At 39.4% G+C, this 15,265-nt stretch overlaps 1 protein-coding gene across 1 annotated transcript in view; it reads left to right on the top strand.

The window, feature by feature from the left end:
- The window catches only part of CEP170B (centrosomal protein 170B), a 155,210-nt gene that overhangs the window by 13,074 nt on the left and 126,871 nt on the right, over positions 1–15,265 (top strand). The window contains exon 2 of the mRNA XM_030214678.1: positions 8,042–8,178. Within this exon, the coding sequence (XP_030070538.1) occupies positions 8,074–8,178 (105 nt within the window). The 5' untranslated portion in view covers positions 8,042–8,073. The remainder of the gene's footprint in view (positions 1–8,041; positions 8,179–15,265) is intronic.

The raw sequence follows: 15,265 nt of genomic DNA, 5'->3' as shown, positions 1-15,265 counted from the left end.
GACTGACTTGCTTGATTGAAGGAGAGTGATGAGTGAGTGGATCTGCCCTGCCTTTTGGCCTCCCAGCTTGCTGGTCCCGTTCCTGAACTCACAAATAGTCTTAAACAATACTTATAGTAACCCGACCTTTTGCTCAGTGGGCAAGAAAGAGTTACATAGAATAATAAACTGTTAATGTTATTACTAAGGCAAATTTGTCACTGTATTTTGCAGGGATTTGGATGGGCTGTGACAGTGTTACAGAAATTCTGGATATGATATTTAATGATTAATATGTTGATATCACTGTAATAGTACCTCTGTACTGTATTTGTTCACACCGGAGTCTGTAACCACCTCTCCGGAACTATGTAAGCCACTTTGAGCCTACTAATAAGTGGGAAAAGGTGGGATACAAATGTAACAAATAAAATAAACGTGAAATAATTGATATCTCAACTATTCATAAACATTTCTTTTTTTTTTTTGATTTATAAATTTGTATTAAACATTTGTGTGTGTGTATGTATGTATGTATGTGTATGTATATATATATATATATATATATTTTTTTTTTTTTCTTGTTTTGTTTAGCCCTGTTTATCCTGGAGGAAATTGGAGTTTTTGCAAATTGTGATACTTTTTATTGACCCATCATAACAGTTCTTTAAGGCAGTCAATGGACCCTTGAAAAATCTCTCATATATGTGAAGAGGGAACATATGGAGCTAAAAGCTTGGCAATTGTATCCGACTCTTACATTGGTTTAGGACACTCTGAATATGCACGAGATTGATCTGGATACAGTGGAAGTCATAGCATGCAAATCGGTCTCATACATATTCATTGTGGTATTCTGAAAACCCAACAGATTGGTGTGTCCCCAAGGACTGAGTTGAGAATTACTGGCCTAGCAAAGGGCTTCACACACTTTGAAATTCTTCATATGCTTGGAACTGCTGATTTTATATTTTCAGAAGATATTATAGGGCCTTGATGTACCACCTTTTCTGTGATTTTTGCAACTACACTCAATTTAGTTTACATATTATATACATGTACTAATTGTACCTGGGGCAGTGGAGGGTTAAGTGACTTGCCCAGAGTTACAGAGAGCTGCAGTGGGAATTGAACCCAGTTCCTCAGTATCAAAGTCCTCTGCACTGACCACTAGGCTACTCCTCCTCTGGATGTCTGTTATACTTTCTGTGAGATAGTTTATTTTATTTGTTGTAGTGTGCTGGTCTTACATCAAATGATTCAGGAACTGTGTCCCATTTGATCTTTTATGTGCCAAGTCAAACTGTCTGAAGAGCAAGGTGAAAGAGAGATGCTTGAGTTTGCCAAAACCTGTAAACTCTAGACGTTTACAAACACATTAGGACTGTGCAGCTGATGAAGTGTCTGTGCAAAGAATTCTGGGACCTAGGGTTGGCCACTGTGATCTCCTGACACAAGAACGCATTAGCTGTTTGAGCTGTCATTCCGCCCCCTCCCCTTTAGGCTATCCACTAAAATTAGCTGTAGTCCGTGGACATGGTTGCACGGTAAAACCTGAGATTGAACACAAGATGAATGCTAAAATATTTCTGTCGAGCAATATTCTTGAATGTGAAAGCTTTTGAGTATGTTTTCCCTATCCTCCAGTGCAGATGGTTATTGAAGTTTGTTGGTCATTCTATAAGTGGTTTTGAAGAAGGTTCAATGACCTGTCAGACAAGCATGGTCGATGGTGACTAATCAGTGTGTGGATTGGTTCTCTGTGTTTACCTCTTCTCTATCAAAGTGAAGGCAGTAAGGTACACGAACCTCATTCAGTAAAGATTTGTTTCTGTTGTTGCAGACTAAGACCCAGTGGTTTTGAATATTGTATTCCTGGTCTTAATATGTTTTGGGGGTATTTTATCAAGCTTTTCCTATGAGTAAAGCCACTTTGACACACGGAAAGGCCTTTCAGAAAATTTGCCCAGGCGCATGTGTGTAAAATACGTGTACAGATAGTATGCGCCTAGTTTTAAATGATCTGCATGTAGGCATTTTGTGTGCATAGTTTGGTAAAGCAGAGGTGGAGGTGTGACGCACCTATATATTTTATAAAATCCGTGTGCACACACCATGTATACTCACACCAACTTCAGAGCAGGTGGAAATGTGTGAGTTGACATTTGCATGCTACAAGGGTTAGTCCTGGTTGCTTGTTTTATGGCCACCTGTCTTAAACCTTTATAAAGTAAGGTTAAAAATGGGTGCGTTTTGGACTTCTCGCAAAAGCCTCCTATTATATAATCGGGCCCTTCAAGTGCTAAACTGATGTGACTGTTGCGGGGTTCTTATTCAGGGGACGTTTTGTTGGGTTTCCTCGGTAGAGTTGCGGAAAGGTGTTCTTTGCAGTGTTTGGTTTCCCTCTCACCACTTGCTGAAGAGAATTCCTGGGTTTAGCTGGGGCTAGTTTGCCCACATTAATACTGTGGACTTCTTGTGTCTGGAGTCAGCACGGATTGCACATCCGGACTGAAATGGAAACAAGTGATGAACAGCAGTGCCATGGGACACAGCAGAGCTGCATAAATATTTTGGAAACGTAGGTGCTAGGCAAAATGTTGAGAAGCTAGAGAAAACAGTTTTTCTGTCTTATTCAGTGCCTTGTAAAGAGTGTTCACACCCTTGTGTGTTTTTCATAGTCTACTGTCTAAAAATACAATTTGGATTGCACTAAACGTGGGAGTGTGTTCCATTTGTCTACAAAACATATGCTACACTCTCAACGTGAAAGAACAATATTCAAATAGTAATTCAGGTTAAGAAACCAAAAGGTTTTCATTGGATGTCTTCACATACTGTAACTCAATACTTAGGACCCTGTTTACTAAGGCGCGTTAGTGTTTTTTAGCGTTCCTGCACTTAGCACGCGCTAACCGTGTAGGCGCTTATAGGGATATTGTAGGCGCGTACTTGGGTAATGTGTAAAAAAAAACGTTAACGTGTCTGTACCGCTGCTTAGTAAACAGGGCCCTTAGTGGAAGTCCCTTTTGCAGTAGCAACAAAAACCATGAATTGTTTAGGACAAGTGCCTACCACCTTTCCACCACAGCAGGCTGGTGTGGGTTTTGCCCATGCTTCTTGGCAGAATTACTCAAGATGTTTTAGTTGGCTAGCAATACTTTGTGGACTGCAAAAGATATTCTATTGGATTCAGGTCGTCTTGATCATTCACTTTCTTCTTGCTGAGCTATTCCATTGCTGCCTTTGTGCTTGGGATGACTGTCCTGTTGAGAGGTAAATCTTCTCCGTTACTCCCAGTTCTGTGGCAGTCTGGAACATGGGTTTCTCCAGGACCTGCCTGTATTTTGCACCAAACACTTATATTGTATCCCACTATACACCTTAATAAACACCTCAATTCGTGCAGCAAAAACGTTTTGGAATTTTTTACAATTTTTAAAGTATTCAAATGGCCTCAGCGATGTCCATTGCCATCAAAAATTATCACAGTGGCAATGCTACACGACATCCATCATCTTCATAAGCCCACTTAAGTTGCTCTTTATTTATTATTTCAAAAACTATTATTAATATAATGTCAACTTAGCTTCTTTGTCTTAGATGTTCATTTCTTCTAACTCAGGGGGGGATTGCCCGACATATGTTTCGCCCGAGACCGAGCTGTCTCAAGGACCACCCCCTGCTCTGCCCTGAATTAGTTTGAACATGGTGTATTTTGCACCATGCATCTTTCCATTTATCCTCGCAAACAGAGGAGCCAACTTTTCAAAATTATTGGGGGTGCTAAGCCCAGTGGAAATAACCTTTTCTTGGACACATACAAGGTGGGAGGCGGGGCTGGTGGTTGGGAGGCGGGGCTAGTGCTGGGCAGACTTCTACGGTCTGTGCCCTGAACATGGCAGATACAAATCAAGGTCAGGTAACACAAATAAGTAACGCATATGAGTTTATCTTGTTGGGCAGACTGGATGGACTGTGCAGGTCTTTCTCTGCCGTCATCTACTATGTTACTATGTGCTGTATCCCTTAAGTGTGTCTTTACAGATGTTATGTGGACACATCCTATGATGTTCGCTAGCAGCGGCTTCCTTTTTACTGCTCACCCTTACAGGCCGTGTTTGTGGAGTAATCTTGAAATTGTTTACATGTGAACTTTTCCTTATTCTTAGCCAGAGACCTCTCTAGTTCTTTTAAAGTCATCTTAGGTGTTTCATTGTTCTTCCTCAGAAATTTCCTTAACCCACAACTGCTGACCTTTTGAAACTACCAAGGTACTGCTCTCCCTGCAAACTGTCCTATTTAGTGGTAGACTTGACAGAGCCTCAAGAGATACTCAAACACTCTAAGATTTTCTTATGGATGCTGTGGTGAAACTGTGAATTTTCATGCTTTGTAATGCTGTCCTATGACACTTTTCTTCTGTTCAGTTTATTTCCTTTGATGATTGGCCAGCAGTTGGTGTTTGACCTTTACATTATAGCTGTAGCAGAGGTCTGTTTTCTTTTTTTAGCTTACCTTCCCCAAAGGAACATATTGAGGTGAAAAGTAACCTGCAGTGCTATTGGTCAAACACCCTTAGTGCTAATGCTCTGTGCCCTCAATGGCCCTGAAGCCAAAGACCTAGCCGACCTAGCCCAGAATGTGCTAGAACTTAGCCTCAGTTGGGAGTAGACCTCTGCCTTGAGGCCCTGTTTAATTCCTATGAGCAGTTACTTTTCCTGATCTCCCCAAGTACTACTTAGGTAGTAAAAAAGTGTTTGTTTAGCTTTAATACCGAGTCTTTGTTGTTTTTATCGGTTTCTGTTTGCTGTTTACCATTTTTACTGTTCACTGTTCTACTTTTTAATAATAAACTTATTAGTTTATTAGCTCTGTTGTCCTGTACTGACTAAGAATCCTGGCAGTTTGTGTTCTTGGTCCGTGAGTGGTTTTCTGGGAACTGTGACCCCTAGGATTGTGACCCCAGTGTCTCTAGAAACCACCAGGGAAGTAACTTGTGAGTGGAGACTCACCCAGAGGGTATGCCAGTGTAGGTGCATGTGTGCAGGTGCCAGTAGGCCTGGGCAGTGCTGGGTAGGACCCTCCAGGTGGCCACAGGGTTAACCCCAAGTGGGCGCTAGGGGTAGTGTTCAGGCATTATGTGACAGATTCCCCCTCCCCCACTCTGTACATTTGAATAACTTTTTGTCATGTTTAGACCTTTGCTTCAAATTCACTTCATGCAACAGAAATAGCTTTGAGTCTTCATCCAGTACAATACATTTTATGCTGCTTATCCTAGAAATAAGCAGTGGGGTTTCCCCAGTCCATTTTAATAATGGCTTATGGACTTTTCTTTTAGGAAGCTATAATAATTTAAACCCCGCTAAGCTAACTGCTTTGACTACATTCTCTGGCAACGAATTCCAGAGTTTAATTACACGTTGAGTGAGATTTGTTTTAAATTTACTACGTTGTAGCTTCATTGCGTGCGTCCTGTTTCTAGTATTTTTGGAAAGAGTAAACAAATGATTCACGTCTACCCGTTCCACTCCATTCATTATTTTATAGACCTCTATCATATCTCCCCTCAGCCATCTTTTCTCCAAGCTGAAGAGCCCTAGCCACTTTAGCCTTTTCTCATAGGGAAGTCGTCCCATCCTCTTTATCATTTTCGTTGCCGTTCTCTGTACCTTTTCTAATTCCAAATATCTTTTTTTGCGATGCGGTGACCAGAATAGCACACACTGTTCGAGAGATGCGGTCACCATGGAGCGATACAAAGGCATTATAACGACCTCATTTTTGTTTTTCATTCCTTTCCTAATAATACCTAACATTCTATTTGCTTACTTAGCCGCCACTGCACACTGAGCAGAGGGTTTCAACGTATCATCAACAATGACACCTAGATCCTTTTCTTGATTGTTGACTCCTAACGTGGACCCTTGCATTAAATAGCTATAATTCAGGTTCCTTTTTCCTAAATGCATCACTTTGCACTTGCTCACATTAAACGTCTTCTGCCATTTGGATTCCCAGTCTTTGTAAGGTTCCCTTGTAATTTTTCATAATCCTCTTGCGATTTAACAACTTTGAATAATTTTGTGTCAACAAATTTAAATACCTCACTAGTTAATCCCATCTCTAGATCATTTATAAATATGTTAAGAAGCAGCGGTCCCAGCACAGACCCCTGGGGAGCCTCGCTATCTACCCCTCTCCATTGAGAATACTGACCATTTCTCTCTGTTTTCTATCTTTTAACCAGTTTTTATTCCACAATAGAACACTACCTCCTATCCCATGACTCTCCCAGTTTCCTCTGGAGTCTTTCATAAGGTGCTTTGCCTTTTGAAAATCCAGATACACAATATCGACTGCCTTTATCCACATGTTTGTTCAACCCTTCAAAGAAATGTAATAGATTGGTGAGGCAAGATTTCCCTTCACTAAATCTATGTTGGCTTTGTCTCATTAATCCATGCTTTTGAATATGCTCTGTAATCTTGTTCTTTATAATACTCTAACATTTTGCCTTGCACCGACGTCAGTCTCACTGGCATACAATTTCCTGGATCACCTGTGGAACTTTTTAAAAAAATCGGCGTTACGTTGAACACCCTCCAATATTCCGGTACCATGCTTGATTTTAAAGATAAATTACATATTACTAACAATAGTTTTGCAAGTTCATTTTTCAGTTTTATCAGTACTCTGAGATGAATACCATCTGGTCCAGGAGATTTGCTACTCTTCAATTTGTCAATTTGCGTCATTACATCCTCCAGATTTATAGATATTTCTGTTGAACTACTGTGATTGAACACAAGTGGGCTCTATTTAATTTATTATGGATCCTTTTTAAGGCACTTCTATGACCCAAGGTGTCCAAGACTTTTTGGTTTCCTGTTTCTTTCAGGTTGAAAATGTACAATATGCTGAGTTGATTAAAAAAAAAAAATCTTATGTTAATACATTTCAAATTATGTTGTTTAGACAGCATTGGGGGGGGGGGGGGGGTTGTTTAGTAACAGGGTGTATTAATATTGTTAACGTGTTATCTACACAGAGCCCAGTCTGTTTCTTTGGCTTTACAGTAGATAACGCACAGTAACAGCTTTAGCATGAGCTGATAGTCAGTGACTCCCAGACTTTGGAAAATGTGCCAGGGTGTGAAGAGTTTTGCAATACATTTGTTATTTTTTTATTTTTTTATACTTCAAAGTTCTCTTTTCTGTTTTTTTTTCCTTTGCTCTTTTTTTTCTGTCATCTACTCTTTTTCCACATTTCTTAGTCCAACACCTTTTCTTCCAGTGATCTAACAGCAGGAGGCTGCTCTGGTGGCATGTACCATGTTTTGCCCCTGTATGGGTAGGAAAAGGACATGTAATACCTTTTAAGACTGTGTGGACTTCCCTTCTTTTATGGTATCATCGCTGATTATTTGTATTTTTTGTTCCACCTTGTCTGTACATAAACTCTTTTTTTGTGTATGTGTTTTAAGCATGTATAAGTGTTTGCCTGTATTCTTGGACATCACTGGGTTATTCTGGATAGCATCTTTTGTATACATGTTCTGGGATGCCTTACAACAATGTTCCCTAACGAGTGTGCTAAACGATGGTACATGAATTGCAGTTTAACAAGAAGCAAGGGAGGTGGCCTGAGATAGGATTAAGGGGAGATGAGTGTGGTGGGATGGTGAAGGAGCCGAGCCCTGGTTGCTCATCTGACAGATGGCACAGCAGAAGAGCCATATCTATCACCATCTGTGTCTGAACATTACGCTGGGATGGGAATTAGAACAGCGATAAAACTGGGGAACAGGAAGCCTAAATAAGGAGGAGAAAAACTTCCAGAGCGGCTGTTGCTTGGGTCACACATCTTTTATTGCTGAATTGAAAGTCTGTACTTCAACTGCTGTTGTGTGGATCTAGTGGTACCTGAGGCCTGGGGTCACACCTCCTGAATCACTAGAATTAGGGAACCGTTCCACAGAATGCATCATCATTTTAAAACACCACCCAGTACTGAGCTTTATAATTGTGCTAATTTTTGTAATGCTATATTTGTTTAGGATGTTTATGAATTAAGTGCCAAAGCCCAAAGATGAGTGTCACGTCGTGGTTCCTGGTGAGCAGCTCAGGCAATCGTCATCGCCTCCCTCGAGAGATGATCTTTGTGGGCCGTGAAGACTGTGAATTAATCCTTCAGGTAAATTCATTTCTTTTGCTCTTGTTTTTTTAATGTGATTTTATGTTTATTGAGCACATGCGTCCTGCTTGGGTATGTGTAAACCAAATCAAAGGATGACTAGAGTTAGCTTTTCTAAACAGTTAACATGTCTTGGTGGCAGGAATGTTATGCATATCTTTATTGCTTGGAAAAGTGACCAGTGTGCGCATTTCTGCACCCCAGAGGTGGCTGTACATAATTCAGTAATAAGATCTTGCTGCACAATCTGATCCTCCCCAGGTGTAAGGACCGAAAACAGATTTCCTTTTTGTTCTAGAATAAGTTTTGACATGATTTAGTAAAGACAAGCTTTATGGTTCATCATTCTAGGAGTTCACAATTAGATTCCAGAGAGGCTAAATCCAAGTACAGCAGTGATCATTTTGAATTGGTGCTGTCGCGTGGATTGTTCGATACCAGAATTAGGCTGTTTATGTTGTTGCTTTCAGTTTTTCATTTCTGACTCTCTTATTAATTTTCATAAGCAGATGTTTTCTTCTGTTTCACACAAATCAGGAATTGCAACTTGTCCCTCTGGTAGAACCATGTCCCCTGTTTTAGGAATCTCATCTTTCAACCTTCCTCCAGCTGTGTGTCTTTCTGTGATACCATTACTGAATTGGCTTCCAAATTAAAGATATTTATGTGCATGAACAGTTACGTTTTGTTGAGTAGACTAGTTCATTACATTACATGCATTCTTATATTCTTCAAAAAGCTGGTTAGGTTTTATGCAGGTTACGTATGAAGAGATCCAGCAATTTCTGGAGAGTAACAAGCGAAAAAACAGACATGATAAAGTATAATGTAAAAAAAACCCCATAAAATTTGATTAACTGATCAACCAGTTAAAAATTGCTTAAACAAGGAGGTTTTCAGTGCTTTGATGAAGTGAAGATAACTTTACAGTGACCTCCAGGAACTTGTCCAAACCTTTTTAAAACCTAGACATGCTAACTGCTATTACCACATCCTCCAGCAGCGAGTTCTAGGCTTAACTATTCTTTGAGTGAAAAAATATTTCTTCCTGTTTGTGTTAAAAGTATTTCCATGTAATTTCCATTAAATGTCCCCTGGTCTTTGTACTTTTTGATTTACTTCTACTTGTTCTACACCACTCAGGATTTTATAGACCTCAATCTTATCTCCCCTCAGCCGTCTCTTTTCCAAGCTGAAGAGCCCTAAACTCTTTCCTCATATGAGAGGAGTTTATCTCCTTTATCTTCTTTAAACCTTTTTTAATTCTGCTATATCTTTTTTTTTTTTTTTTGAGATACAGTGACCAGAATTGAATGCAATACGCATGGTGAGGCTGCACCATGGAGCGATACAGAGGTGTTATAATATTCTTGGTCTTATCTACCATGCTTCTGTGTAGGACATTGTCAAGTTGGTTGCCTAAGCCAACCACAGACAGTTGGTTCAGACCTGCTTAGAACGGTGTAGACGTGCATAAATTATTCTGCACATAGTAAGATTTTGGGTCGGGCCTGGACTGTTTAGGCAACTTATTTTGCCTTCTGGGTCTTCACAGTTGATGTGTAATTGGCTCTGACCCTGCAGTCCAACAGGGTGGAGCCTTCTTGCTTACTGTGCCAGTTTAGGGAACTGGGGATGATAATTTTCTTAAATTTAGAATAAATGTCTCTGTTTAGTTTGGGAAACCTTGACTGCTGGGTGCTTGGCTGGGTGAGGCCGTGCTGTGTACTGTCTGGAGCTTGGGTTTGGCTAATGTAATTTCAAGGTATTTATTCTTTATAGCTGCAACAGTGCGTGGGTCGAGAGCTCTTTAGACAAACTAAAATGAGGTTAGGGTTGGAACACTACAGCAGTAATTACCGAGCCAGTGCTGGCTCAGCACATTTTTGCAGTTTTTTTTAAATTCTAATTATTTCCTCTCATATAAAGTACCTGATATGTGCCCATTTCCTTGATGCATTGTATATTACTTATGAGTAGGTTTACATGTTTGATTCAAGGTTTTCAAATCCTGAAATCTTTCTGAACATGCATTTGCTAACATTTGCCACCCCCAGCTCCAGAACACATCCAAAATAAACATTACTGAAATGTGGATGTGTCCTTACTCTGTGAAAGGTCCATCCCAGCCACTGTTGGGCAGTTCTGGTCTTTGGGAGCTGCAGACTGGGCTGGGTTTTGTGGTATTATAAGTACATAAGTATTGCCATACTGGGACAGACCAAAGGTCCATCAAGCCCAGCAACCTGTTTCCAGGTCACAAGTACCTGGCAAGATCCAAAAAATGTTCAATACATTTTATGCTGCTTATTCTAGAAATAGAAAAACAAGATAAATGGCAGAACTTTGTCCGTAGACACTTTGTATAGCTACACAACAATCTTTAGACAAAGTGATTATATTGCAATAGGGCCCTTGTTGACTGCAGAGGTTATCTCATAACTTGCCAAAAGTCCGTATGTGCCAATTGTAGTTGTGGCTCAAGGGACTGAGTATATTTGTAATCATTGATTGCCTCCAGCCAACCAGTAGTACCGAATAGTGCTCACGTATAAAAACAAACTCGGGTGCCTCATTAATTAACATCAATTGAATGCAAACCCAAATATATGGGCACTATAAATCTTTATATGTACTACTGCTCGAATAATTCAAAAATTAAACATTATTGCAATAAAAAAGCAAATAATGCACCAAGACTACTTAGCTTGCGAGCTCCAAACTATATCATGTTTATCTTCTAAAGTTAGTCTTACGCGATGTTCAAAAACTTTTTGACAAGAAATCATTTCATACCCGAGACAATCTATCAAAGGACGAACGAAGTGCCCTTAGAGAACTAAAAAATAATCCCGCAATAACGATAAAGAGGGCCGATAAAGGCGGAGCTGTTGTTGTTCTCAATAAAGTGCAATATCTAACCGAAGCAACAGCACAACTTGCAGACCAGACGTCTTATGTTGAATTACAGCATGATTGCACCGCACAGTTACAACTATTGATTCAAGACATTACTAAAGAGGGCTTGGAAATGGGCTATTTGACAAACAAAGAATTTCAATTTTTGAACAACAAAACCCCTATTATACCGGTGATGTACCTATTACCAAAAATACACAAAGATCTCAACAAGCCTCCTGGTAGACCCATTATTTCTTCCAGAGGCTCTCTTCTAGAGCCACTTTCCATTTATCTGGATTCGTTTCTGAAAGTAAGTGTCCCACTTTGTCCTTCATACATCAAAGATACTACTCATTTTCTACAAATTTTGAAGGATATAAATGTTCCATTTGCTCAATGTATAATGGTAACCTTCGATATTAAATCTTTGTACACTATGATTCCCCAGGATGAGCTCATAGAAGTAGTGTATACGGAGTTACAGAGGAGACAAAGACCCCATGAGGTCCCGACCAGATTCCTGATGTCACTATTGAAGATAGCTCTTTGTAAGAACTTTTTTAAATTTGTTAACAGCTTGTACCTTCAGATTTCAGGTGTGGCCATGGGTGCCACGTTTGCCCCGACTTTAGCTAATCTGTATATGGCCGCATTTGAAAATAAATGGCTCCAGTCTTCCCCTTACCAGCATAATATAATGCTTTGGCGTAGGTATATAGATGACATCTTTGTCCTATGGAAGGGGACTGCCAGCGAACTAGCAGCCTTTCAGTTATGGTTAAATAACTGCCATCCTCGGATTCAGTTTACTGTGACGTTTTCCACCAACAATATCCATTTCCTTGATGTAGAAATCACTTTAAAAGACAATGGGTTCCACACTAAGGTACATATTAAACCCACAGATAGGAATTCCATCTTGGAATATGGCAGTTGTCATCCTAAAACCCTCCGCCAAAGCTTGCCTTTTTCACAATTCCTAAGATATAAACGGATCTGCACTGATGAAACAGACTTTATGCAGCAAGCCAATAACTTCGGGTCCAAACTAATACAACGCAGTTATCCCAAAGCTATCCTGAATAAAGCATATACAAAGGCTAAATATGTGAATCGGGATTTGCTCCTACAAAATACAACATCAGAATTACAAGAAGATTCTTTGATGACCTTCATTATGAGATATGTGCAAGGTGGAGAAGCCGCTACACACATTATCAAACAACATTGGGATATTATGCGCGCCCATCCTATTTTTGAAAATTGTCGTTTGAGGATGGCTTTTTCTCGAGCACGCAACTTAAGTGAAATTTTAAGTCCAGCTGATTTGCCAGATCCCAGATTGACTGGGTTTAATACACAAGGCAGACATAGCAGATGCAATAAAAATGGATGCAAAACATGCCCCCTGACCATCGAGACAGCAAGTTTCTATCACAATGGTCAGACAATTCAACTTAAACATCAAACGACCTGCCGTACTACCCATATCATTTACTACATTAAGTGTCCCTGTGGCAAGGCATACATCGGTAAATCAAATAGATCTTTGAATGCCAGAATGGTAGAGCATAGATCAAGAATTTCAGCCCGTATCATAGGAGCCCCACTTGTTCAACACTGCATTTTGAACCAACATTCTATTGAATCTCTAAGATGTATGGTGATCGACTGTATTATACCCAATGCCCGTGGGGGCAATATCAATAGATTATTGTTACAAAAAGAAACACAATGGATTTTCCGTTTGAACACAGTTGAGCCTTATGGTCTGAACGCTCATCTTCAATGGAACTGTTTCTTTTAATTTCATTCACACATACGATCAGCTGCCTATGACGTAGCTTTAAGGGGTGGAGCCTCGATGGCTATAACTAACAACGCTAGCGCCATTTTTGTAGTGGCGATACTCTGACTACAACCGTCGACACTGTGAGTCCAGAAGCCAGGTGCGCTCAGAAAATAAATGTTAACTAAGCTGTTTTTAATACTTACAATTTCGTTTCCGTTTTTTAGAGATTTATGCCCTTGACAAAGCAAGAGACCGCGAAACAGGGTCCTGTCGGGCGTACAACGGTATCGGAGTTGCCAGTAAGGTTCCACATTGGTATGGTGAAACCCGAGAAGCTCCAACTTTAGAAGATAAACATGATATAGTTTGTAGCTCGCAAGCTAAGTAGTCTTGGTGCATTATTTGCTTTTTTATTGCAATAATGTTTAATTTTTGAATTATTCGAGCAGTAGTACATATAAAGATTTATAGTGCCCATATATTTGGGTTTGCATTCAATTGATGTTAATTAATGAGGCACCCGAGTTTGTTTTTATACGTGAGCACTATTCGGTACTACTGGTTGGCTGGAGGCAATCAATGATTACAAATATACTCAGTCCCTTGAGCCACAACTACAATTGGCACATACGGACTTTTGGCAAGTTATGAGATAACCTCTGCAGTCAACAAGGGCCCTATTGCAATATAATCACTTTGTCTAAAGTATTCTAGAAATAAGCATTGAATTTTTTCCCAAGGCCATTTTAATAATGGTCTATGGACTTTTCCTTTAGGAAGCCATCCAAACCTTTTTTAAACTCCGCTAAGCTAACTGCTTTTATTAATTCTCTGGCAACAAATTCCAGAGTTTAATTACATGTTGAGGTGAAGAAATATTTTGTCAGATTCAATTTAAATTTGCTTGTAGCTTCATTGCGTGCCCCCTAGTCCTAGTATTTTTGGAAAGAGTAAACAATCGATTCACGTCTACCCGTTCCACTCCACTAGTTTTATAGACCTCTATTTATCTCCCTCAGCCGTCTTTTCTCCAAGCTGAACCCTAGCCGCTTGGAGCCTTTCGTCATAAGGAAGTCGTCCCATCCCCTTTATCATTTTCGTTGCCCTTCCCTGTATGCATTGCTTCCATTGTATGTAAAATTTCGTTAAGGAATTGACAACAATAGGAGAACCAGCACATACAAAGGATAGACAGACAGCATAGCAATCACAGGAAACTTTATTGGAGCAAATCATCAAAGGACATCTGATAAGGCAACAATTTGGCAAACTACCTGCATCAGGGGATAAATCCTACAAAACATATGTAAACAATATACATAAACATAAATAAACCTCACATAAAAAAACTTTAACGCCAAAATATTAAATGTTAAAAAAAAAATTAAAGCCATAAACATTAGATGATAACTAATGCAGTGCCAGAGCAGATTAGCACACACTGATTGTGATGGACTGTCAAGAGTCTCGGAAAAATTAAATAACAAAGGAAAAGTCCATAGACCGTTATTAAATGAACTTGGGGAAAATCCACTATTTCTGGGATAAGCAGTATAAGGTGGGAAAATGTGGGATACAAATGCAACAAATAAAATGTTTTGTGCATTTTGGGGATCTTGCCAGGTATTTGTGACCTGGATTGGCCACTGTTGGAAACAGGATGCTGGGCTTGGTCTGTCCCAGTATGGCAATACTTATGTACTTACGTTATGTACTTATGTACTTATAAAAAATCTTAAATGTCTTATAATAAACTACTTACCAAAAATAGAACTGAAAAAATTAGCCTTGAACTAATGACCTTGTGATCATTCATGAAAAACGGTGAATCCCAACAACAATATGATATCCATGTGCACTGAAACTTTACTACATGGTAGAAAACAGCCCAGCAAACTGCAACAATTTTTACAAATTACACGTCTCTCTGTCTTCCTGTAAAATCAAATAAGAACTTCATTAAAAAAATTATTTTGAAAACTATTAATGCTTTATCATTTAATCATTACCTACTGTCTGTCGAACCAAAAGAGAATTGAATTACTTTTGAACTTTGTCTCGGCTGTAAGGGTCCAGCAAACCTCTGTGACCTGGTGCACTGTGCTGGAGCAATTTCCAGCAAGCCACCTGACTTAGTTAGTCGGTCCTACCTTTGGACTCCCTCATAGTTCTTTCTAGCTAATGATACAGCTCGCTTATATATATCACAAATATAAATAAAGAAAATGAAAAGAGAAAAATATAAAACATTGTAGGCACATAATTGGTGTCCACTTTACAGAGTTAACACTGAGACAAGTATGTACATTTTTTTTTTTTATCCTTATTTCTTCTCAGATAGGTTTGAAATATACCCACAAAACTGTGTATGAGCTATATCAAATGACCATTACA

Source organism: Microcaecilia unicolor, chromosome 9, assembly GCF_901765095.1.
Source record: "Microcaecilia unicolor chromosome 9, aMicUni1.1, whole genome shotgun sequence".
NCBI lineage: Eukaryota > Metazoa > Chordata > Amphibia > Gymnophiona > Siphonopidae > Microcaecilia > Microcaecilia unicolor.
This window is presented reverse-complemented; position numbering and strand designations above follow the sequence as displayed.